The sequence below is a fragment of the Diabrotica virgifera genome, chromosome 3 (genome assembly GCF_917563875.1).
Source record: "Diabrotica virgifera virgifera chromosome 3, PGI_DIABVI_V3a".
NCBI lineage: Eukaryota > Metazoa > Arthropoda > Insecta > Coleoptera > Chrysomelidae > Diabrotica > Diabrotica virgifera.
This window is the reverse complement of record NC_065445.1, coordinates 242,929,188-242,953,289: the sequence shown is the minus strand read 5'-3', so window position 1 is coordinate 242,953,289 and position 24,102 is coordinate 242,929,188. Positions and strand designations below refer to the sequence as shown.

The window sequence follows — 24,102 nt, the reverse complement described above, 5'->3', positions numbered from 1 at the left end:
CCGGCTTCTCGGCTCCGTTCATGCATCTCGGGATAACCCAGGGTCCTGCCTACAATAATAATAAAAAACTGGACGCAATCATGCGTTCTAATGCTAATGCTCCATGCCTATGGATATATTTAGTGAAAATATGGAATTTACACGTTGTATAATAGTGAGAGCGCTTGTTGTTTTTCGCGATTCAAGATAAACAAAACAGTGTAGCGTGTGTAAAAAATTTATGGGGAGGCTAAGCCTCCCTTGCCTCCTCTGACGAGCCGCCACTGCAAGTGCCGTAAAAAATAGGACACTAAGTGCACAATCCCGTGAAATTATACACAATTTTTTTAAATTTATGCAGAAGAAAACTTTAGTGTGAAAAGGGTAACAAGCAAAAAACCGAAAAACCTTTGAAACCCGATTGATCTGACAACGTCGCGTGACCAAAGTGACCTTGGCAGTTTCAGAAGTTTCTGTCGACTTGTACTTAAAATTAAAAATAAGGTTACTAAATCAACACATCTCAATAAAACACCGATTTCTCGAAAAGATATTAATAATAAAATTATATACATTTCCCATAAATATACACTTATTTAGTTAAACTTCTTCCAGTAAGGCGTAGGAATCGTCTTCTCTTGTAACGAGCGCTTCAATGTTGTAAAATGCCGCATGTAGTGTGATCACGACCATCGAAGCACCCAAAACCCAAAATATCGCCCCGTGTGCGCCTACCATGAAAAATATCGGTAGTGAACATAACGTTACGATTACGTATTGCTGCGCTAAGGTTAATTCTTTGCCGAATAGGACTAGCGGTTTTTCCTGTTGTCTCTTGTTTAGGCGGTAACCTACGTAGAATGTGCCGGCAATTACCAATAGAATGAGTGGAGAGGTTACGCTGAAAAACAAGAAGTTAGAAATTATATATGGTTCGTACAGTATGAAAACCGTTGCACGTCATCCGCGTCATAGCAAGTGACGTCACATGATATCAACACAGAATATTTAAGTCGTAGATCTGTTCCTTTTTAGAATAGTTTAGCCAAGTACACTGGAATTACAACTATTAGTCATATTTTATTATATACGCGTAGAACTAATATTTGAAGATTTCTATTAATGTAAACTTAAAGAAGTACACAATAACTTGTTTCATTGCATTTATACAGGGTGTCTGCGTAACTTGGAACCATATGGGAAACTTTTTTAATATCAATTTTACGAAAAAAAGTCATTCTTTATAAAGTGCTCTGCATAGTCTAAAACCTAATATGCAACTATCAGATATCAAATTTTGTCAACAGTATACGAGGTATGTCAAAAAATATGAATTTCGCTAAAGAGCAAACTACCTTTATATTTCAAAATATCAAAAAATTTTATTATGAAAAGTCATTTGTAATTAAAAACCATATTCAAATATGCAATAACAGCCTTCTACTTGAAAAAAAAAATTCTGAAATTTTCCTAAATTACCGATTCCGAACATCATTTTTATTTATTAGACATGTAATAACTCTTTTATTAATAATTTTAAGAAAAAAAGTTATTCTTCATAAAAATCTGTGCATGGTCTAAACCTCAAGAAGCAACCATCAGTTATCCAAGTTTGTTAATTTTATACGAGGTGTGTCAAATAATATGAATTTAGAAAGAATTCTTCCTAAATTCATATTAATTGACACACCTCGTATAAAATTAACAAACTTGGATAACTGATGGTTGCATCTTGAGGTTTAGACCATGCACAGATTTTTATGAAGAATAACTTTTTTTCTTAAAATTATTAATAAAAGAGTTATTACATGTCTAATAAATAAAAATGATGTTCGGAATCGGTAATTTAGGAAAATTTCAGAATTTTTTTTTTCAAGTAGAAGGCTGTTATTGCATATTTGAATATGGTTTTTAATTACAAATGACTTTTCATAATAAAATTTTTTTGATATTTTGAAATATAAAGGTAGTTTGCTCTTGAGCGAAATTCATATTTTTTGATATACCTCGTATACTGTTGACAAAATTTGATATCTGATGATTGCATCTTGAGTTTTAGACTATGCAGAGCACTTTATAAAGAATGACTTTTTTTCGTAAAATTGATATTAAAAAAGTTTCCCATATGGTTCCAAGTTACGCATAAGTGAATCATAATAGTTATTAAGGTACCAAGGGTATTATAAGGATAATAACGCTTGAGGTCAATGGTGTATTTACCGAGGGCCTTTGGCCCGGGGGATATACGTCGACCGAAAGCGTTATTATTATAATACCCGTGGTGCCTTCAACGTTTAATGTCCGACTAAATTATTCTTTATATGCGAAAAATTTGAATTAATTTTGAATTAATTAGTTTTCAAATAAGTACATTTACCAGCAACAGTAGTAACGTAATTGTGGTAACCATAGTTTTACTTAGGTTGATATTTGTCAACTTGACAGTATCTAAGTCGTTATTTAAATTTAATGCCCAAGGGCGTTATATCGTACTTAACAGACTTCGAAATAATGTCATTATTTGTCAAATAATATCCCAGTCAATAACGCCCTTGGGCGTTAAATTTAAATAACTAGTTAAATACTGTAAAGTTGACAAATAAAACCTAAGTAAAACTATGGTTACCATAATTACGTTACGACTATTGTTGCTAAATGTACTTATTTGAAAACTAATTAATTCAAAATTCATTCAAATTGTTTGCATATAAAGAAGAATTTAGTCGGACTCGGTATATACACCATTGACCTCAAGCGTTATTATCCCTATAATACCCTTGGTACCTTAATAACTATTATGAGGTACACTTGTCCGGAGTACACTTTAACTGCGATTGAACGAAGGTGATATTTTGGCATAAATTGGTAAAGCTTATTTGACAGTTGCGGTGTTGACACTTCACATTTGTTTTTATTATTTATTATAAATATTTGTTTTATTATATTTATTGTTTTTAATATTTACTTTAACGTAAGATTATTACTTAATTCTTGTTTTATATTTATAATGTTTTTATTTACATTGAATATTAATTTGTTTTGTTGTACAATCCACTTCTGCAATAATTATGTGATATATTTGATTTAAAATGAATTCAGGATTTTTTTGTAATTTGGCAACAATGTTAACTGAGATCTCTGATATAAATAATGACATGCAACGGTATTTATACTATCAACGTATAGTATGTTTATCAGTAAATGGTTGAGTTCAATTAGTTACCACTATAAACATCCTGGATTAACCGATAATAGTATAAAAGGCCCGGTTTCAGGTAAAATTTATTTCAGGCTTTATTATGGGAGTACCGTCTAGTCAGTGTTAATTGTCAAAAGACCAACTCTGTCTACCTCGGTTGCTTATCGCTCCGGGTGGGTCTTAACAATGGGCCAGATCAGATAAATTTAATAATATTTACGACCGCACTAATTGAACTCAAACCATTTACTGTTGAACAAATCATACTACCAACTATATACAGGGTTAGAGAGAAAAGACGCACCAAATCATAGAAGTGTATTGTAAACGTAAAAATGACTAAAAATAACTCAAATGCTAAACAAAAAAAAAACAAAAAATATTAAAAAACAAAAAATAAAACAAAACAAAAAAGTAAAAATCAAATCAAATTATAAATAAAAAATAATAAATAAAAAAAATTTAAAACACAAAGAAGGTCTAAACCGCCGAGGTGTTGAACCGGGTTGAAGCCTTAGCGCGGTTTAAAAAAACTTATATATTTATTAGTATTAATTTAGTAATAGTATTTAGTATTAGCATTTAGTATTTTTGTCTAATTCACTATTTGTAAATTAATTTAAGTTGGTTAGGGCCATGAATGAAGATGGTCAATTTAATGTTTCCACTTCCTTTTTTGTATTTTTATTTGTGTCCTTTTTATTTATTTAAGTATCTACCTATGTATGTATGTGCGTGCATAAGTATTATATGTGGGCACATGTAAGTAATATTTTTTTAATTGGAATATTGTAGCAAACAGTAATTTATTATCTTCGTGGCTGAATGGATCAAGCAATCCAAAGCCAATAAGAAAAAAACTCAAATGCTGTTACTCGATGTTCATTTGATTTCAAGTTATAGCGAGAATAAAATAACGTTTAAATAGTGCATCCTGAATGTCATATTATACTTCGTATACATAAGCCGTTTTTGAATGCCGGATTATTTTTTCCAGTAAGTCGTCTGTACGACAGCCAGTTATAGACGGTCGTACTACAGCAATTGACTTATTCCATTCATCCATGATACCCCTTACAGAATGCTGGAACCCTGTACCAGCTTGAACAAATGGGAACGACATGTTTTTGGAGTCACTTGGTAGTCTACAAAAAGTGTTTGCTTCCTGCGATCTAATGATTAGCAGTCAGGAACTCGATATACTGAGTTGCAATGGATATACTAAGTGACCTAATACAAACAACACAAAGGAATAAACATATTTTGGTAATGGTGTACATAATGATATTTTCAAAATTCGTATATTTATACTACTGCTGAACAACAAAAGGGGCGGAAATAGTTGAAAAGATTGGTCAATTTATAGAATAAGTTTTTTCGAAATGATAGATTTAAAAGACAATTGAGACGAAGAAGGATCGATACGAGATCTGTGAGTATACGTCATCCATAGAGCAACCTTTCAGATAGATTTATGATTTATACACAAAATTTTTACGCATAGCATCGGATGGCCAACACAGATATTGGGATATAGACCAGGGCGCATCTGTAAAAATATTAGTACATTTGGACGTTGAGAGGTGACTCAAATTTTTTTGCAGAAATTGCTTGAAAATAACTCAAATAATAATATTTGAGTTATCGTCCCTTCAAAAAGGTCCAGAACATTGTTTAAATAATCAAAATGTCAAAAAATGAAGGAAAAATTCGATTTTTTTCTTCGTTTTTTGATTATAACTTTAAAAGTATTCATTTTCGAGAAAAGTTGTACTGACATAAAAGTTGCGTTATTAAATTTCCTACAATATAGAATTGGTTAAAAATTTAAAAAATAGTCACCCTTGTTGCAAAATAGCAATAATTGCGAAAAAGCCATACAAAAACAAGTATTCGCATTTTACGTTTTTCAACCATTTATGCTACACTTAGGACCTTCATATTCCACTCAGAAAAACTTTATGATACAGTAAAACAATACTGTAAATTTCATTAAGATCGGTTCAATAGATTTTGCAAAATAAATTTTGCAATCCAGCTTTCGCAAAAAAAATTCATTTTTTCAAAATGTTACAGGACTGAAAATAAAGCAGACAGCAAGTTGAAATTTTTTTGCGTATAGAAGTGTACTGTACCTTTCATTTGCAATTTGCAAAACTAAAATCGATTAACTACCACGGCGTCAGGAATTTTTTTAAATAAACATTAATTATTGGTGCTATGCGCAGGACAGCGGATAGTTTGCTCTGATTGGGCATTCCAATGACCCTTGATAATGATTGATACATTTTAATTTTTATTACATTTGATATAAATAAATAAATTTGTTTATTGCAAAATAAAAACACATACTCTATCCTTTGGAATAACACTTTTTTTAGCAAAAACTTTCTTTGTTCATATATTTTAACTTAGAGAATAAAAGTTAAAAATTTTTAAACATATGCAATTGTTTAAACAATATTTCACAAACAATAATAAAATTAGTTTGATTTTTGTGGAATTAAAATATTAAAATACAACAAAATATAGAGTAAGAAAATAATATATTAGATAAAGATTGGAAGAAATTTTGGTGGAAATCAACTTGTGTGAATCGAACACCACTGTCCTGCGCGTAGCACCAAAAATTCCTGACGCCGTGGTAATTCATCGATTTTAATTTTGCAAATTGCAAATGAAAGGTACAGTACACTTCTATAAGCAAAAAAAATTCAACTTGCTATCTGCTTTATTTTCAGTCCTGCAACATTTAAAAAAAATGAATTTTTTTTTGCGAAAGCTGGATTGCAAAATTTATTTTGCAAAATCTATTAAACCGATCTTAATGAAATTTACAGTCTTGTTTTACTATATCATAAAGTTTTTCTAGGTAAAATATGAAGGTCCTAAGTGTAGCATAATGGTTGAATGGTTGAAAAACGTAAAATGCCAATACTTGTATTTGTGTGGTTTTTTCGCAATTATTGCAATTTTGCAACAAGGGTGACTATTTTTTAAATTTCTTAACCAATTCTATATTGTACGAAATTTAATTACACAACTTTTATGTCAGTACAACTTTTCTCGAAAATGAATACTTTTAAAGTTATAATCAAAAAATGAAGAAAAAAATCGAATTTTTCCTTCATATTTTGACATTTTGATTATTTAAACAATGCTCCGGACCATTTTGAGTGGGAGGATAACTGAAATATTATTATTTGAGTTATTTTCAAGCAATTTCTACAAAAAAATTTGAGTCACCTCTCAACGTCCATCTCAAAACAGATGCGCCTGGACTAATAGAAAAGGGCTTGAATTCCATTCCTTACACAATAATAAAAGAAGCACCCGTATTTTTTATGAAAAGGATAACGCCACTAAGGCCATGGGAAGAACCAGAAAAAAATTTAAATACCAACAAATGACAGAAATGGTGGAAAGAAGATCAAGGAGATGTGGAGAAAAATATACCTCCAACGTCAACACAGACATAGAAAAAGAAGACCAATTACTTTTGAAGCAGGAGAAAAGGTAAGAGCGTCAAATTTAAATAACGGTGTATGTGCCAAATTCCTACCAGTTTTTGAAGGTCCGTATTATAGGGCGCATAATGAAAATGGAATCAACAGTTATCTTTAAGAACACTAAGGGTAAGAACAGAACAAGTGGGTCAAAGTGGAGGTGGAGGTCGATGTCGATATCCATGTAAAACAAACACATTGTAGTGAATGGAAGAGAACAGAGCAGGTAAGTCGCGGCGGAGGTTTAGCGCGATGCCAACCAGGAGGTTTACATCGATGCTTTTGAAAATAAAATGAGTTTGTTTTACATGGATGTCTACTGCGCGGCCTACAAGGATGTTTCCCTGTGATTGATCCGTTCGAAGCCAAGTTGTCATTCATGCCTATTCTGTAACTCATTTCGATGATAGAAGTCAGGAAAATCGAATAGAAGTGGCCAAGTCGAATAGAAATAGTCAAAATCGGTATTCCACAACTCCCTCGGAATCTCTACAATCGGAATAGTGAATAGAAATGACTTCGACACCATTTACCCTGTCGAAATTATATTTCGATAATCGGAATTGTGTTTGACGCAAGCGCATTGTATTTTGTTTTGACGTTTATATTTTATATCCACTAAAAATAATTTATTACTACTTATTTATCATTATTTATAGTATTTTTACCTTTGGTATCTGCTTAATTTTTAGTCTGTGGTGGCATTTACTTAGGGAATTGTATATTTAATTTAGACATGTACGAGTATGCATCAAACCTAACCTTAAAATTGATTTGGCATCCGAAATTCAGATTCTGAATGCTGAATGTTTGCCAATCACAGTGTTGCCAAACATTTTTTGGCAATATCTTGTACAATTTCAATCAATGGCATAATGTACAAGAATAGATTGTACAAGAACGTTTAAAATATAAAGATAGACTTATAGCGTTGATTGATAAATATTGTAACAAAATAATTATTGACCTACCCTCGTATACCAGCTCCCGTCTCCGGACAGACAGAACACTATCGATGTTTCGAGATACGCCGATGCAGCGCCGATGACGTCCAAGCGGTCGAGTCACATGGACATAGCTGGAGATATATAGATATTTCTGGAATATCTGTATCGCATATATAAATAGGACATATTTGTAAATAGAGTTAGTCTTAAGCTAAAGTTTGTAAAGTAAACTTGTATAAATAAATAATAAAGTCGTATATAAATTACGAACCGCTGGTTTTATTGTAATTAGAAGTAATTACAGTAAACAACCGCTACAGTGGTGTCAGGTGTGGGGTGTAAATAAATGAAAAGTGAAAAAAAGACTTTTGAACTTTATTCGTCGGGAATAATCGGAGTGCGTTAATTGTTCGGTATTCGGAAAGACTTTTGAACTTTATTCGTCGGGAATAATTGAAGTGCGTTGATTGTTCGGTATTCGGAAAGACTTAGACATTTTGAAAAGTACGTGTGTGCCGACCAAAGATGTTGCTACAAGAACTGACCATAAAACAGCTCCGTGAACAATTAGAAGAGTACGAATTAGACAGCAGTGGGTGCAAGATAGTCCTACAAGCACGACTCAAGGATGTCCTCACGAAGAACGGAGATGACCCAGAGACGTTCCACTTCCAGTCAGCAGAACAAGTAATCTTATCGAAATTAAAAACTGTTTCTGAAACGATCAATGAAACTTGTAGAAAAAGCGACGATAAATTCGAAAATGTTGCTAAAAGATTCGATGAGACTTCTCAAATAATTAAAGACGTATGTAGTCAAAACAATGAGAAATTCGAAACCATTTCTCAAAAGATCGATGAAACTTCTATAAAGAACAACGAGAAACTTGAAGAAGTTAGTAGAAAAAGCGACGAGAAATTCGAGAACGTTGCTAAAAAATTTGACGAGACTTCTCAAGTAATTAAAGAAGTTTGTAGACAGAGCAACGAGAAATTTGAAAGTGTTTCTCAAGTAATTAAAGACGTTTGTAGACAGAACGACGAGAAATTTGAAGAGGTTTCTAGAACATTCGATAAGATACAGAAAAGCGTAGACGACAGTAAAGAAATGTTAGAAGAAAAGATCAAACAGCTAGAGAGCAGGATAACCGATACAAAAGTACAACCATCAGTTAATGCAGCAACGTTAGATCCTTTAGTGAAAGATGAAACACCGAGAGACGAAACATCGCATCATATGAGATTTAAATTACCACCATTCGATGGGAAGTCCTCTTGGTCCATATACCTTAGACAATTCGAAGCTATTGCGACCGCCAACCATTGGACCGAACAAGAAAAGGCTGTTTCCTTGACTGCTGCTTTGCGAGGTGATGCTGCAGATATATTAAGATCAATTCCTAAGGGTCAAGAAAAATGTTACCAGACCTTGTTCACTCGTCTAGAAAAACGCTATGGAGATGCCCATCTACAACAAGTATACAAAGCACAACTGAGAAATAGAAGTCAACGAGCAGGTGAGAATCTGCAAGAATTTGAAGCAGATGTGGCTCGTGTGGTGCGGTTGGCTTATCCGGAGTTGCCAGACAGCGTTTTAGAAGAAATTGCAGTAGATACCTTCGTCAATGGGCTGAAAGATAATGAACTACAGAAAGCTTTACGACTAGCAAGACCGAAAGTTTTAGATGAAGCACTTGCTATTGCCTTGGAACACGAAGCAGCTAGCCAAGCTTCACGAAACAATCGAGTAATAACCGTGGAAAAAGGCGATAAGAGAAAAGATGAACGTTTGGTGGAAATGGTACGGAGGGTGATTCGTGACACGATGCCGAAGAGACGCATGAAGAGGGCTGGAAGAGTTGGTTCAAATACAGATGCTTCCTCGATACGGCCATGCAGTGAAAGTTGTAATCACCGGCTTAAAGTAGATGAACAGCTTTGCCCTGTGAGACGAACTACCGTCGTTAATGAGCAATGGCAGCCACAACAGTTACAAGAAGCCCAAGAAGACGATCCATGTATAAAAAGAGTATTGGATTGGATGCGTCGAGGTGAGAGACCTAGTTGGCAGAACATTAGTGCATGTAGTCCAGAAGTCAAGGCCTACTGGAGCCAATGGAATTGCCTGGTACTAAAAGATGATCTTCTGTACAGAACCTTTGAGAACGATGATGGTACAGAATCTAAGCTTCAGTTAATTGTACCTAAAAGTAAAGTGTCAGAAGTATTGCGTCAGTTGCATGACGGTACATCAGGTGGACACTTTGGTATTACGAAGACTCTGCAAAAGGTTCGAGAACGGTTCTATTGGGTGAACTGTAAAGATGATGTAAGAAGATGGTGCCGGAAATGTGGACTGTGTGCATCCGGTAATGGTCCAGTTGGTAAAAAGAGAGCACCCATGAGACAGTACAATGTTGGAAGTCCTATGGAAAGAGTAGCAATCGACATTGCAGGTCCATTTCCAGAAACCGATGCTGGAAATAAATACATTCTGGTAGCCATGGACTATTTTACGAAATGGACCGAGGCCTATGCATTACCGAATCAAGAAGCTGCTACCGTTGCAGAGGTACTTGTTAAAGAATTCTTCAGCCGATTTGGTGTTCCCTTGGAGATCCACTCCGACCAAGGGCGAAACTTTGAGTCAGCTCTTTTCCAAAACGTTTGTAAATTGATTGGTGCCAATAAGACCAGAACAACACCCCTGCATCCTCAATCAGATGGAATGGTCGAGAGGATGAACCGAACGATGGGTAAACACTTGTCTAAAGTTGTATCTGAACATCAGCGAGATTGGGACCAACACATTCATTTATTCCTGATGGCCTACCGCTCGGCCGTAAATGAAACTACAGGTCAAACACCAACCTGCCTGATGTTGGGTCGTGAAGTTCGGTTGCCCTGCGACCTAGAGTTTGGCTGCAGACCTTCCGAGGAATATGTTGCAGGCGAAGAATACGTAGACCGCCTGAAGTTACGAATGAACAACATTCATGAACTTGCCCGACAACACATCCAGATAGCCAGTGACAGAATGAAAGATCAATATGATTCTCGCTGCAAGAATGAAAGCTTCGAAGTAGGTGATCTTGTCTGGCTTTATAATCCACAACGTCGTCGAGGCCTGTGTCCTAAACTGCAAAGACAATGGGAAGGTCCGTATGAAGTTAAGAAGAAAATAAATGACGTAATATACAGAATTAAGAAGTTACCAAACGGTAAACCAAAAGTTATTCACATAAATCGTCTTGCACCATATGCTGGCTCAAATGAAACAGAGGAAGCCCGAGTCCTCCAACAGGAGATGAAAGATGCACCACAGCCAAGTTTTAAGGAATTTATGTCAAATTACGCAGAAAAAAAGAGTGCTAGATTCGGCGTGACCACAGAAGTTCAGCAAGATCTGTTTGGTGTTCCAGAAAACGTCTCTCTAGCCCACTGTGTTGCACAAGACCTCGAGATGACTAAAGGAATCTCGTCCGTATTCAATAGAAAGTTCGGCCGCCTGGACGAGTTAAGGAATCAACAACCTAAAATTGGAAGAGTATTGCGATTGGAAGATGGTCCTCGATCTTTGCTGTATATAGTGACCAGGAAGTCTTATACGGACACGCCAAGCTACGAGAACATATGGCGTGCTCTAACTAATTTGAAGAAAATGGTCTGTAATTATGACATCAAAGATTTGGCTTTACCAAAAATTGGCCATGCAGTAGAAAATCTGGATTGGAAGATTGTGAGAAGCATGCTGGAAGTGATCTTCAGAGAAACTGGCGTACGGATTACTGTGTGTTGCATGAACCCGAAGATGTCATACCCTTCAAAGACAGTAGACTGTTACTTCTTTTCTAGGGGTGTATGCAGAGCTGGAGAATCCTGTAGATTCCGCCATCCTGGGCCATCTAGAGTTGCTGATCGGGACGCTCAGATCTTAAGAGGGGAGCAGTGTAACAAAATAATTATTGACCTACCCTCGTATACCAGCTCCCGTCTCCGGACAGACAGAACACTATCGATGTTTCGAGATACGCCGATGCAGCGCCGATGACGTCCAAGCGGTCGAGTCACATGGACATAGCTGGAGATATATAGATATTTCTGGAATATCTGTATCGCATATATAAATAGGACATATTTGTAAATAGAGTTAGTCTTAAGCTAAAGTTTGTAAAGTAAACTTGTATAAATAAATAATAAAGTCGTATATAAATTACGAACCGCTGGTTTTATTGTAATTAGAAGTAATTACAGTAAACAACCGCTACAATATATTATACCAGTTTACTTGTATTTGTATTAATTAACCCTTATGGAAAAGAAAATAGATATAGAAAAGACGCCGTTTTTGGTAAAAGTTGTTTATCAGTTATTTTAGCTGAAATCAAATCTTAAGATTGTATAATATATTAGTAATATCTTACATTATACATCTTAGCTTCATTTATCTTTTTTATTTATCAGTTTATCTTCTTTTTTATAAAAATTTTAATTAACTTTTATTTAAAACCATTTATCATCTTTTGAGGTTTTTGTGTCCAATATTTACACTAACATTTTATTGTTTACTTTTCAAAACTTTTCTTTTTTGTTATTTCAAAACTATTTTTAAAAAAGCAACTGTATGTAATGTGATAATATGAAAAATTGAAGATATGGCAACGGTGTCGTATTTCAAATTTAGAACCAGCAGTAACAAACGGGTCACAGAACACTAACTTCGCTTGACAATGCGGGGTTGCCACCCCCGCTTGACCGCATGAAATAGAAATTGCCGATTTCGATTTAACTTGCTTACGATGTGAGTTACAGAATACCAATCCAAACACGAAAATGACGCGATAGATGTCAAACATTCCGATTTCGGGTAATTACGATTCGACTTGGTCATTTCTATTCGATTTGTTAAAAGTTGCAGAATAGGGCTGATTACCTGCGCTATCTGAGTTGATACTTTTTTTTAAATCCCTTTTTTGAAATATGAAGGAGGATCTGATTATTTACAGCTGACATTTCATCACTATCATCACTTGACTGACACAACATCGCAAAAGCACACTCTTTGTCATTCAAATTTCATTAAACTACTTCATTTGATAGTGGTTCTAGCTCGACTGACAGCGAAGGTGACCTCCTTGCTATGTGTTGTCGACATCGACCGCGATATAACTAGTAGCATCCACCGCGACCTACACCTCCACCTCCACCTACTTGTTCTGTTCTTACCCTTAGAGACTGGAAACATCAGGGGAATATTTTAATATAAATGCATGAATAAATCAAACCTAATACATAAAATTTCTTTATATATTTTTTAAAGCTTCGCAGTCAAGCCAGATATGGCTGGCTGTTTCAGACTCTTTGACAAATAGTCTACAGTTTAAGCATCCATGAAACAGCCCCATTGTACGTAGCTATTCCTTAACTACAGCATGTAGCTGTAGTATTTCCATTGCAAAAATATAAATTGACAAAAGAAATGTTAAATCTTGTTGATACTACACCAACACATATCCCAATAAACAAATTATCAAAATAAATTTGTATATTTAACAAACCGCAGATACCCGGTACAAAAATGTGATAATTAAAATGTGATAAGAAGCAATAAGTAACTTTTTATGGAGATTTATGGCGTTTTTGTAAGACCAATACGATATTTCATTTAAGGTATTATAACACGAAAATAAATAATAAAAATTAGGGCGTTTTATTACAGCAGTACTAAATGTTGTAAACATATTTCTTATTATAATAACAGTTAAAACTGAATTACTCATAAATTAGAAAATTCTGCCCTTATCGTTAAAACTGAAAAACAAATGAAAATCTATTAAAAACATAATGAGTTATTTTTAAGTGTTCAATACACTTCTAAAATTTGGTGCGTTCCTCCCTATTTTATTTCCGATTAATATTATAATAATTAATATAATAGTACGAGATCCCAATAGAAGGTCAAAATGTACTTACCCATCTGCTTGCCGGATGAAACATTTTTTTTATTAAATTTAATACATACACAAATATTTCTAGCATGAGTTGCCTATCAAAATCGTGTTATAGCTATCCTTAAGGGGAGGCCGAAGGGGTTGAAATCAATATTCCAAACACCTTTTTTTTAAAGTATGGTAGAATTATTTTATTTTTAAATTAAATAGGCGTATTCAGTACAATTCATAGATTACTCAAGAAAAAATTCAAGGAAAAATACTGAAAAATAAGCCAACGTTGGCAAATTTTTAAAAGACACCTCAAAATATAATGAATTTTGCGGTGGACATCAGAACTCATCATTGAATCATGGTAAACAAAAAATTCAAAAAGATTTTATTAGCTTATGAGTTTCTCGAGGTAACGCTGTCAAGTTTTTTTAGTTTTATCTAATTTTGACTTTTTGATATCACTCAGAAATCTAAACACAGAATTTTTTTGCAAAAAAGGGCGAAAATCAACATGTTTATTATTGTTAAACAAAAAATAAGTACAAAACAAAAATATCTTGACAGCGTTACCTCAAGGAATGTCTAAAGAAAACATATACAAAATTCCAGGTGAGTTGGTCAAGTAGCTTTCGAGTTACAATGTATACAGCCTGAAAAAAGCAGTTTTGAGAAAAACGCGTTTAAAGTATTGTCAACTTTTATTTTCAATTTCTTTTTTGTCTGTCAATTGGTAACGTGATGCACACCGAAATATGTTTTTAAATCGCGGAGTAATTTACAAAAAAAAAATAAGAACAGCTGTTGACCGTCTCTCACTACACTCAAGCGCGTTGGCACGAACTTGCTATAAAACTAGTAGAAGGTAGGGAGCTAGGGAGGTAGGGAGATAGTGTTAAATAGCCCTAGATTCGACTCGATTTGCAGTAGATTCGCGCCAGCACGCTTGAACGTAGTGAACAACAGTCAACAGCTGTTTTTATTTTCTTTTGTAAATTACTCCGCGATTCAAAAAGATATTCCGATGTGCATCATTTTACGATTTGAAAGACAAAAAGAAATTGAAAATAAAAGTTGACAATATTTTAAAGGCGTTTTCCTCAAAACTCGTATTTTTCAAAGGCTCTAGAAAATGTAACTCAAAAACTACTTGACCGACCCACCTGGAATTTTGTATATATTTTCTTTAGACATTCCTTGAGGTAAAGCTGTCGAGATATTTTTTGTTGTATGCTTATTTTTTGTTTAACAATAATAAATATGTTAATTTTCAACCTTTTTTACAAAAAAAAATTCGTTGTTTTGACTTCTGAGTGGTATCAAAAAGTCAAAATTAGATAAAACTAAAAAAACTTGACAGCGTTACCTCGAGAAACTCATAAGCTAATAAAATCTTTTTGAATTTTTTGTTTACCAAGATTCAATGATGAGTTCTGATGTCCACCGCAAAATTCATTATATTTTGAGGTGTCTTTTAAAAATTTGCCACCGTTGGCTTATTTTTCAGTATTTTTCCTTGAATTTTTTCTTGAGTAATCTATGAATTGTACTGAATATTCCTATTTAATTTAAAAATAAAATAATTCTACCATACTTTCAAAAAAAAATGTTTGGAATATTGACTTCTACCCCTTTTGCCCCCCCCCCCCCCTTAAGGATAGCTATGACACGATTTTGATAGGCAACCCATGCTAGAAATATTTGTCTATGTATGAAATTTAATAAAAAAAAAATATTTCATTCGGCAAGCAGATGGGTACATTTTGACCTCCTATTCGGATCTTAGACTATAACATCCAGTTTCTGAGTTGGATTTCGTCTAGTTGCGAGTTAGTTCAGTCACGTTCAGTGCACACAGTGTTCTAAGTTCATAATCCAATTCACTACTACTACTATAATTACTACTATTTATTGTACAGTAGTACAGAGTTAGTTAAAGTCAAAGAGGTAGTTAAAAACTTGGATTAAAAGCTCAACTCAACCCAATTCTACATAGTTCAACTCAGAAACTAAATAAAGATATTAAGTTTATTATAATTAGTTTTACCACCACTTCAAAGAATTATTAATAGTTCAATAATAAATTTATCTATGGTATTCAACAATCTCCTTTTTTGGTGCTTCTGAATCATTTAGAGACTGTACTCATAGAATTAAGACTTCTTTCAGGTCAAAGGCAAGCAAAAATTTTATTGCAACCTTCTGCTTCTTTATATTTCTCTTCATAGGCTTGCGTTACATATTTTCTTGGCTATCCAATGCTTATTCAGCCGTTTGGAGATTTATCTTCTGTTATTTTTTTATTGTATGTTCTTCCTTTTTACTTATGTAGATGTTCCACTTCTTTTTTCTATCTAATATCCAGTTGTTTGTGTTCTCTATGTTAGACCTGTGCCATTAATTTGTCTGTCACATAGTGTTTTGCTGCTATATCTCTATCTTTATTTCACATGTTTCATTAAACTTTGTGTTTTCTTGGTATTGAGTTTTATGTTTCTGGTTTGCGTTTGTCGTGAGCTTTGTGTTTCTGCAGTGTAATGCCTTATAAATCTGTCTTTTTAGAACATGACTAAGTAAGAGACATCTCAAAAATGGATAATAGGCTTTCTTAGAAGCCTAGTAGATCTTTTGGATCATAGGTCATAGCATAGCTGAACATAGATGTAGGGTATTCACAAAAGATCTTTCAGGTCACAGTATAAAAAGGTCTAAAGGTCTACGCCCATTAGATCGAATCGATCGGCAACGGAACGGAGCGCTACAGCCCGGAATTAAATGCCTACGGGCGCATTTATCGGCAAAATCCCGCCAGCTCAGTAGTGTATTTATATATTTCAGAAAAGATGGATCCAAAAATTATTATTGTTAGTTTGTTGTGCGCGGAAGAGGAATAACAAAATTCATTTTCAAAAAGGAAGCGTAATAAATACGTGCATGAAATTTGTAAAAAGAGTTACGAAAAATATCAAGAACTCTATTATAAAAAATGATCTCACAAAACAAAATACAACATTTAATTCTTTCACTTTAAAAATCAGCTAATTTATTGTTTTCAAAGAAAGCATATAATGGTTTCCGACAGCAAAATATTGAAATCAACATCTATTCTATTTACATCTGGTTACATTCAAATATATACAACCTTTTGACCACCCTCGTCCATATTTTCCGGTTCGTTTCGTTGTCGTAGCGCTAACTATTCATTCCGTATCGAATCGCTACACTACACTACACTCTAACGGCGAAAATATTATCTTCCGAGATTTCGTCGCGTTTCGGTGTGAATCGATGTGGTCCGTTTCCGTAAAGTATGCGCCGAGTCATTTGAATACACGAAGATATTAAATTGCCGATCGCCGTGGTCCGTTCCGTTGCGTGTTGGTCCAGACAAGTGAGCGCGGACCTTAAAAGGCCAAACAACTTCTTTGAAATCTACAAACTACAGAACTTCTGAACTAAATAAACTCTACATGATAATTTTGATCTACATTTCATAAAATGATATACTTACAGACAATACACTACTAGTCCTAGAAATACAAATAAATAGTTGGCTTGAAAATATTCGATATTCCTCATGATTCGTTTGCCGAGTCGTGGGACTGATACTGGTATTTTGAAATTAGAAGTCATTATAAAAATTAGCCAAGGTCTTACTTTCTGCCTTTGTTGACTTATCCATTCTTTGGGATCGGGCATCTGGGTTGGAAGTTGAAGAAAGCTAAAATAGATTCGAATTGAATTAAAATTAAACTTAAAATTCACAATTCAAAATTCACAGGCAACTATAACATCGTCGACTTAGTACAGTATTTCTCATGATCATCTTTCAGTGCGTCACAGTTTTTCGATTTCTTTCTAACGCATTAAATTGTATGTGACAGAAAAAAGGCACGTCGGTGATTACATTTCGTCGGTGACATTTTTATAACATTTATTCTAGTTATTCTAGTTGTCGATAGATGGCGCCATAATAAAAAAATAATTTTTTTTTAATTAGATAATAATATTACAAATATAATCTGTATAATTTATAAGACTACACAAATCAAAGAAAATACCATTTTATAAATGCAAGAAACACATTTGATTTGTTTTTATTCCAAATTGAAAATTAAATGTGACAACTGTCAGATTTAACTAAAATGTCATGTTAGAATAAATGTCATAAATGTGTATTATCACGGACTTACCCTTTTTCCTATCATTTGTTACGCACTGAAAAATGATCATGAAAAGGACAATACTATAACTTGATAACTCCAAAATTGACGTTTTTGAGATAACTAGTTCACAAGATGTATTTTATTTGCCTCCATATTGTGTAAAAACTTGATAACTCGCTTCAAAAGGGTTAGGTAAGTACACGGTTCTTAGACATACTACAGTTGCCCAGATCGACGGTGGAGGGGAGACTTCAATTTTTGACTTTACGTCACAAGAATACAGAATCCCATATTTTTACATGATTTTCGATCATTGAATGTGTGTTATTGTGTATATACGTGTAGTATTTGTGTTATTATTAAATAATAAGACAAATAATATACATTTTATCTTATACCGGGTGGTGAATCGTAAAACGGGCCATAGGAAACTCAACGTAAAATTCTAAACTGTTGAATTCCTGCTTCCCTAATTATTTTACATCAAAAGTCATAAGAGAATATTTGTAGAGAATTGAAATCTGTATTAAAATCAAAAGTTAAAATTGTTCTACGATTTAAACGCATTCCAAAATTTTGAAAAATATACATTTGCCACAGTAGGTATGTGTGTAAGTTAGGCCACACGTTATTATTTAACACTGACAGTTCTCACACAATTGACTGAATAAAAAATCTTTATTATTAATACTTTCTCCGCAGTCAATAGGTGCGTTCGAGGGTACAGTTGACAAATTGTCGCCGACAATTTCTAACCTCACTTAATATAAATAATTCCGTTAACACATAAATATACAAGGTATATTTACTTTTAATTAATATTAATAACTAATTATTAAATTATACTAGGTAAATATACCTAGTATATTTATCTATTAACGATATTATTTTAAAGTGCGCATGCGTGTTCTGTCAATTTATCCAATTTTCTGACAATTTCAGGTAGCCGCGAATGCAACTTGCAACTTATATACAGTGAGCACGTAAAGGTTGGAATAAATTCATTTTCTCGAGAATTGACGATTTTGGACAAAAATCCCAAAAGAGGTCAATTTTTATTTTTAAATTGTGACTTTTTGGCATATGTATCATACTAGTGACGTCATCCATCTGGGCGTGATGACGTCATCTTAAAAATTTTTAAATGAGAATAGGGGTCGTGCGATAGCTCATTTGAAAGGTAATTTAATTCTCAATTCAGTAATGTAAACATTAACATATTTATTAATACAGAGTGCCCAAAAAAAATTTTTTTTAATTACATTTATTGACATAAAAAGAAGAATGTGTGTAATTTATTTAACTCACAATACATTTTACTGCTATCAGAAAACAGAAAATAATGTTTATTTGCCAAATAAATATTGTTTTTTGCTTAAATTCAATATCAAAGCCGCCACCCACCTTCCTCTGGACAGTTTGAACATTTAGTTTAAGCGAAAAGCAATGAATATTTTTCAAATAAACATTTTTTTCTGTTTTCTGAGAGCAGTAAAATGTATTTCGCATTAAATAAATTACATGCATTCTTCTTTTTATGTCGATAAATTAAATTAAAAAAATGTTTTATTGGACACACTGTATAAATAATTACGTAAATGTTTATATTACTGAATAGAGAATTAAATTACCTTTCAAATGAGCTATCACACGATCACTATTCTCATTTAAAATAATCATCGATGACGTCATCACTCCCAGATGGATGACGTCACTAGTATGATATGTATGCCAAAGAGTCATAATTTAAAAATAAAAATTGATTTGTTTCGGGATTTTTTTCCAAAATTGTTCATTCTGGAGAAAATGCATTTATTCCAACCTTTACGTGCTCACTGTATATCAACTGTATTGCTTTTAATGATAAAATAAAAATATTGACAGTTCAAAAATGTGAAAATAATAACTTCATTGTAACACATAATTGCACTGTGTGTGGCCTAATTTTGGGCTAAAAAAACGTATTTTTACGCATTTTTACAAAATTTTGGAATATGTTTAATTCGTAGAACAATTTTAACAGTTGTTTTCAATACAGATTTCAATCCTCTACAAATAGTTTCTATAATGTCTTTTGATGTAAAATAATTAGGGAAGCAGGAATTCAACAGTTTAGAATTTTACATTGAGTTTCCTATGTCCCGTTTTCCAATCCACCACCCGGTATATCCTAGTTTACTTTATATTTTTGTATTTGTAATTTTGGTGTTGTTTCCCGTACAAACTTATTTTAAATTATTCATGAAAGTTGTAAGTACATCGTACCTATTGTAGGAGTTTAAATAAGAATATATATTTATAAGGTAGGTTAAAACGTTAAAATTTCATTATGTATTAACGTAATAATAATGTTGATGATGATGATATTTTAGAATGCCAGGTACAGGCTGTAGTGTGGCCAAATTTATTAGGTACCTATTATTTAAATTCTTACAATAAATTATACAAGTAATTCTAATTCACATAATCCTAGCTGACCTAGAAGGATAGTATGTATTTAATAGTTAATCCAGTATTAATGGAAATTCATCGGCAAATTTTCAGTGTAGAATGGAGATTGAAGTCCTAGATTTCCGTAAATATTGCATTAACAGTTTTCCATAATTAGTAGTCCAGGGTAATAAGGTTTTTCCCATGACACTCGAGCAGCCAGGGTACTGAAGCGTTTTTTCGACAGGCAATACCTATAAGAGCAAATTGTAACTATTTCCTGCGTAGGATCTGGCGGCCATTTTTATTTATAAACAATTAAGTGTCAAAAAATGACATTTTCCCTTTTTTTTCAAATCAATGGAAAACAGTGAAACTTATGGTTTTTTTAGTACAAATATCTTTGAGATTATGGCAAAAGCTTTAAAATGACGTATTACAAAGTTTGATATACTCATTAATTGTTAAATAATTGCGAAAAAAGGTTGGAATTGCAAAAAAAATTAATTTAGCAATATCTATTGTAAAAGTTAGTGTACAGCTTTGAAATTTTTGTCATATAAGGGTTCTTTAGTGCTTAATATGTGATAAAAATTTCAAAGCGATTCATTCAATTGTTTAAATTTTATTCAAATTGTTTATCCCAGAGAGCATTTTTTTTGCAATAACATAAGTCAGAAAAACATGACGTTAGAACCATTCCACAGGTGTCAAATGAAAGAGCATGAGCTATATTTTTAACTTGGTTTAAAAAATATGAATAAAAAATGCATTTATTAGTAATAAATAATTATGCAAAAGGATCGTAAATCTTTCTTTATAAACTTTTTATTTTGTTATATAAGAAATTATATATATTTATTACAATTTTTTATCAATTATGATATAAATAACGTTACTTGGTAGTTGTGCACTTAAAACAGGGTAAAAAAGTTAAGTTTTTTGGAAAAAGTTATCAGTTAAGTTTATAAGGAAAGATTTACAATACTTTTGCATAATTATTTATTACTAATAAATGAATTTTTTATTCGCTTTTTTTAAACCAAATTGAAAATATAGATCATGCTCTTCCATTTGACACCTGTGGAATGGTTCTAACGTCATTTTTTTCTGACTTATGTTATTGCAAAAAAAATGCTATCTGAGATAAACAATTCGAATAAAATTTAAAAAATTGAATGAATCGCTTTGAAATTTTTATCACATATTAAGCACAAAAGAACCCTCATTTGACAAAAATTTCAAACCTGTATACTAATTTTTACAACAGTTATTGCGAAAATAATTTTTTTTGCAATTCCGACCTTTTTTCGCAATTATATTAACAATAAATGAGTATATCAAACTTTGTAATATGTCATTTTAAAGCTTTTTCCATTAACTCAAAGATATTTGTACTAAAAAAATCATAAGTTTCACTGTTTTCCATTGATTTGAAAAAAAAGGGAAAAATGCCATTTTTTGACAGTTAATTGTTTATAAATAAAAATGGCCGCCAGATCCTACGCAGGAAATAGTTATAATTTGTTCCTATAGGTATTACCTGTCGAAAAAACGCTTCAGTACCCTGGCTGCTGAAGTGTCACGAACAGGGTATATTTTTGTCTTATTACCCTGGCCTATAGGTATTATAATCCACTAAACATCTTTATTTCTTAACTATCTTGACTACTTTCCATACATCAAAGACATATATTGTAAATAGCGAATATGGGAAAGAAGCAAAATGTAAAATTTTGACGCACGTCAAAATTCTCAATGTGTTTAAATGTATTCATTTTTTTCGAATCCTGAGAAAACTAATAAATATTTTTGAAAAATTTAAACGCAGAATGAAAGACTACATTATTACCGAGGGCCAAAAGTCCCTGAAAACTTCTATAATGTTTATTTTAATAAGTTACAGGGCTGAAAATAAAAGAGAAGTATGATTTTTAACTGCAAATATTTCATTCAAAAGAAACTTTTTATTTACTCTAAGGGACTTTCGGCCCTCGGTAATAACGTAATCTTTCATTCTGCGTTTAAATTTTTCTAAAATACTTATTAGTTTTCTCAGGATTCGAAAAAAATCATATTACGATTCAAATTACAGTATACTCGTGATGTAATCGCACCCTTAATGTTCATTGGTTAGTCGATCTGGGCAACCGTAGTAATGTCTAAGAACTGTGAGGTAAGTATATATTTATGATTGACGAAAGTTGATAAAACTCAAATGCCCCTAATATTCAGTGCTAAAACTTGACAAGATAAGTTATCAAGTTATTGTTTAATCGAAATAATCGTGAATATGACATACACTGAATGCTATAACTAGCTAACTCTAGTTATCTAGTTGTAGCAAGTGTTTTTCTGAAACCGTTGAGCTTACCACGTAATTGCTATCTGTTTATTCGGTTCATGCTAATGCAAAAATTTGAGAATAATTGTTAACAGATCTGGCAACCAACATCGCAGAGAGCTAATTTTCACCAAAATAATGCTTAAAATATTAGTTTTGTTAAAAAGTTCACTTAGATGCAACTTTGCACGACATGTGACATTACCAAATGTTACCATTATAGCAGTGCTAAAAGTTGATAACTTTAATTTTTCATGTTATTTTCCATATTGGAAAACAAATTTGCATCGTATTCCTAAATAGATCAGTAGCCAAAAAGTAAAGGAATACTATTTTAGAGCTGCAGAGTGAATTCCGTATTTAGCAACATCATAGTAGCAGCATAAATATCTTTAAAATCTTTAAACCCGTTTATCTCAGAACTACCAATTTCGAGTTATCAAGTTATAGTATTAAGGCGACGACATTATTCATATGAAATTCTCTTTACTAACTTCCTCCACTCTATATTGTGTATGATCATTCCATCGAATTGATTTTCATAAATTCTAAGTAAGTTCTACTGTACTTTGTTTAGGCCCTGTTTCTTTTTCCTTCCATTCCTTCTTTAACAAATTAATCTCTCTATAGATAGAGCAATTATTTTAAGGATGTGATTTCGTTGCGACACCGCAACGGATAGCATTTGCGGTCCGCCGTCACGTCCAACTGTCGCACACTGCTACAATGCATGCTAATGTATATGATGTAGATTTCGTTGACTCGGCTCATTTGGAAGACACAGCAGTCAGCTGCCAACGTCTGCATCTCGACTACTCAGAAAAAAGTTGGGACGCGAACGCCAAGCTGCCATTTTTCATATAGAGAATAGTAGTAATGATTCAAAAATGTCGAAAAAATGTTTCCATGTGGATGATGAACTTTTAATTAATGCAGTAGGTACGTGAATTGCCATGTTTGTGCAATCACGAATTCAATCACAATTATAACAATCACGAATAAACTGGAATGTTTACACTATTTGTGGATAGTTTCTTTAAATCAACATAAGTAAATGAGATTGTTCTACAAAATTAAATTGTTCTTTAATGAGTCTAAAAAAGCTTCGGAACTTTTTTTGGAGCTTCAATGAGTATGATGTAATAACGTTCTTGGCTTCAATCTGTACAATTCTTGGTTTGGTTCTCGTATGCAGAACAACCGCCGAATATCATCATCTTTATCTTCTATCAAAGTTCAAAGTGAGTGCTTCTAATCTTTCTGGGTCCATTAAATCTCACTTTTCACTTCAAAACTTTTTAAACGACTACCGAAACTCCAACGGCAGACGATTTAAGCAAAACATGTAACTGTAACAACTAGCTGTAGTTGCCAGACGTGACAATGGACCGCAAACGCTGGCCCTCGCAACGAAATCACACCTTATAGACAAGGCGAAAACGGCAGGTTCGTTGGAAAAAATATTCCCATGAGATTTTTTTGCATAATCACATTTGTAATACAGCCCAGAATAAGGTTCAAGAAGTCGCCCACGCGAAAAGTGGTCCAAATTTTTTTTAACAATTTTTTTTTAATCAAATTGCAAAAATT

General features: G+C 33.0%; 1 protein-coding gene across 1 annotated transcript in view; it reads right to left on the bottom strand.

Annotated features, from left to right (window-relative positions):
* Window positions 1–517: 517 nt before the first annotated feature.
* The window catches only part of LOC114337586 (prenylated Rab acceptor protein 1), a 29,294-nt gene continuing 5,709 nt past the window's right edge, over window positions 518–24,102 (bottom strand). Inside the window, exons 2-3 of the mRNA XM_028288068.2 lie at window positions 17,084–17,293; window positions 518–880 (exon numbers count right to left, since the gene is read on the bottom strand). Of these exons, the coding sequence (XP_028143869.1) occupies window positions 580–880; window positions 17,084–17,293 (511 nt within the window). The 3' untranslated portion in view covers window positions 518–579. The remainder of the gene's footprint in view (window positions 881–17,083; window positions 17,294–24,102) is intronic.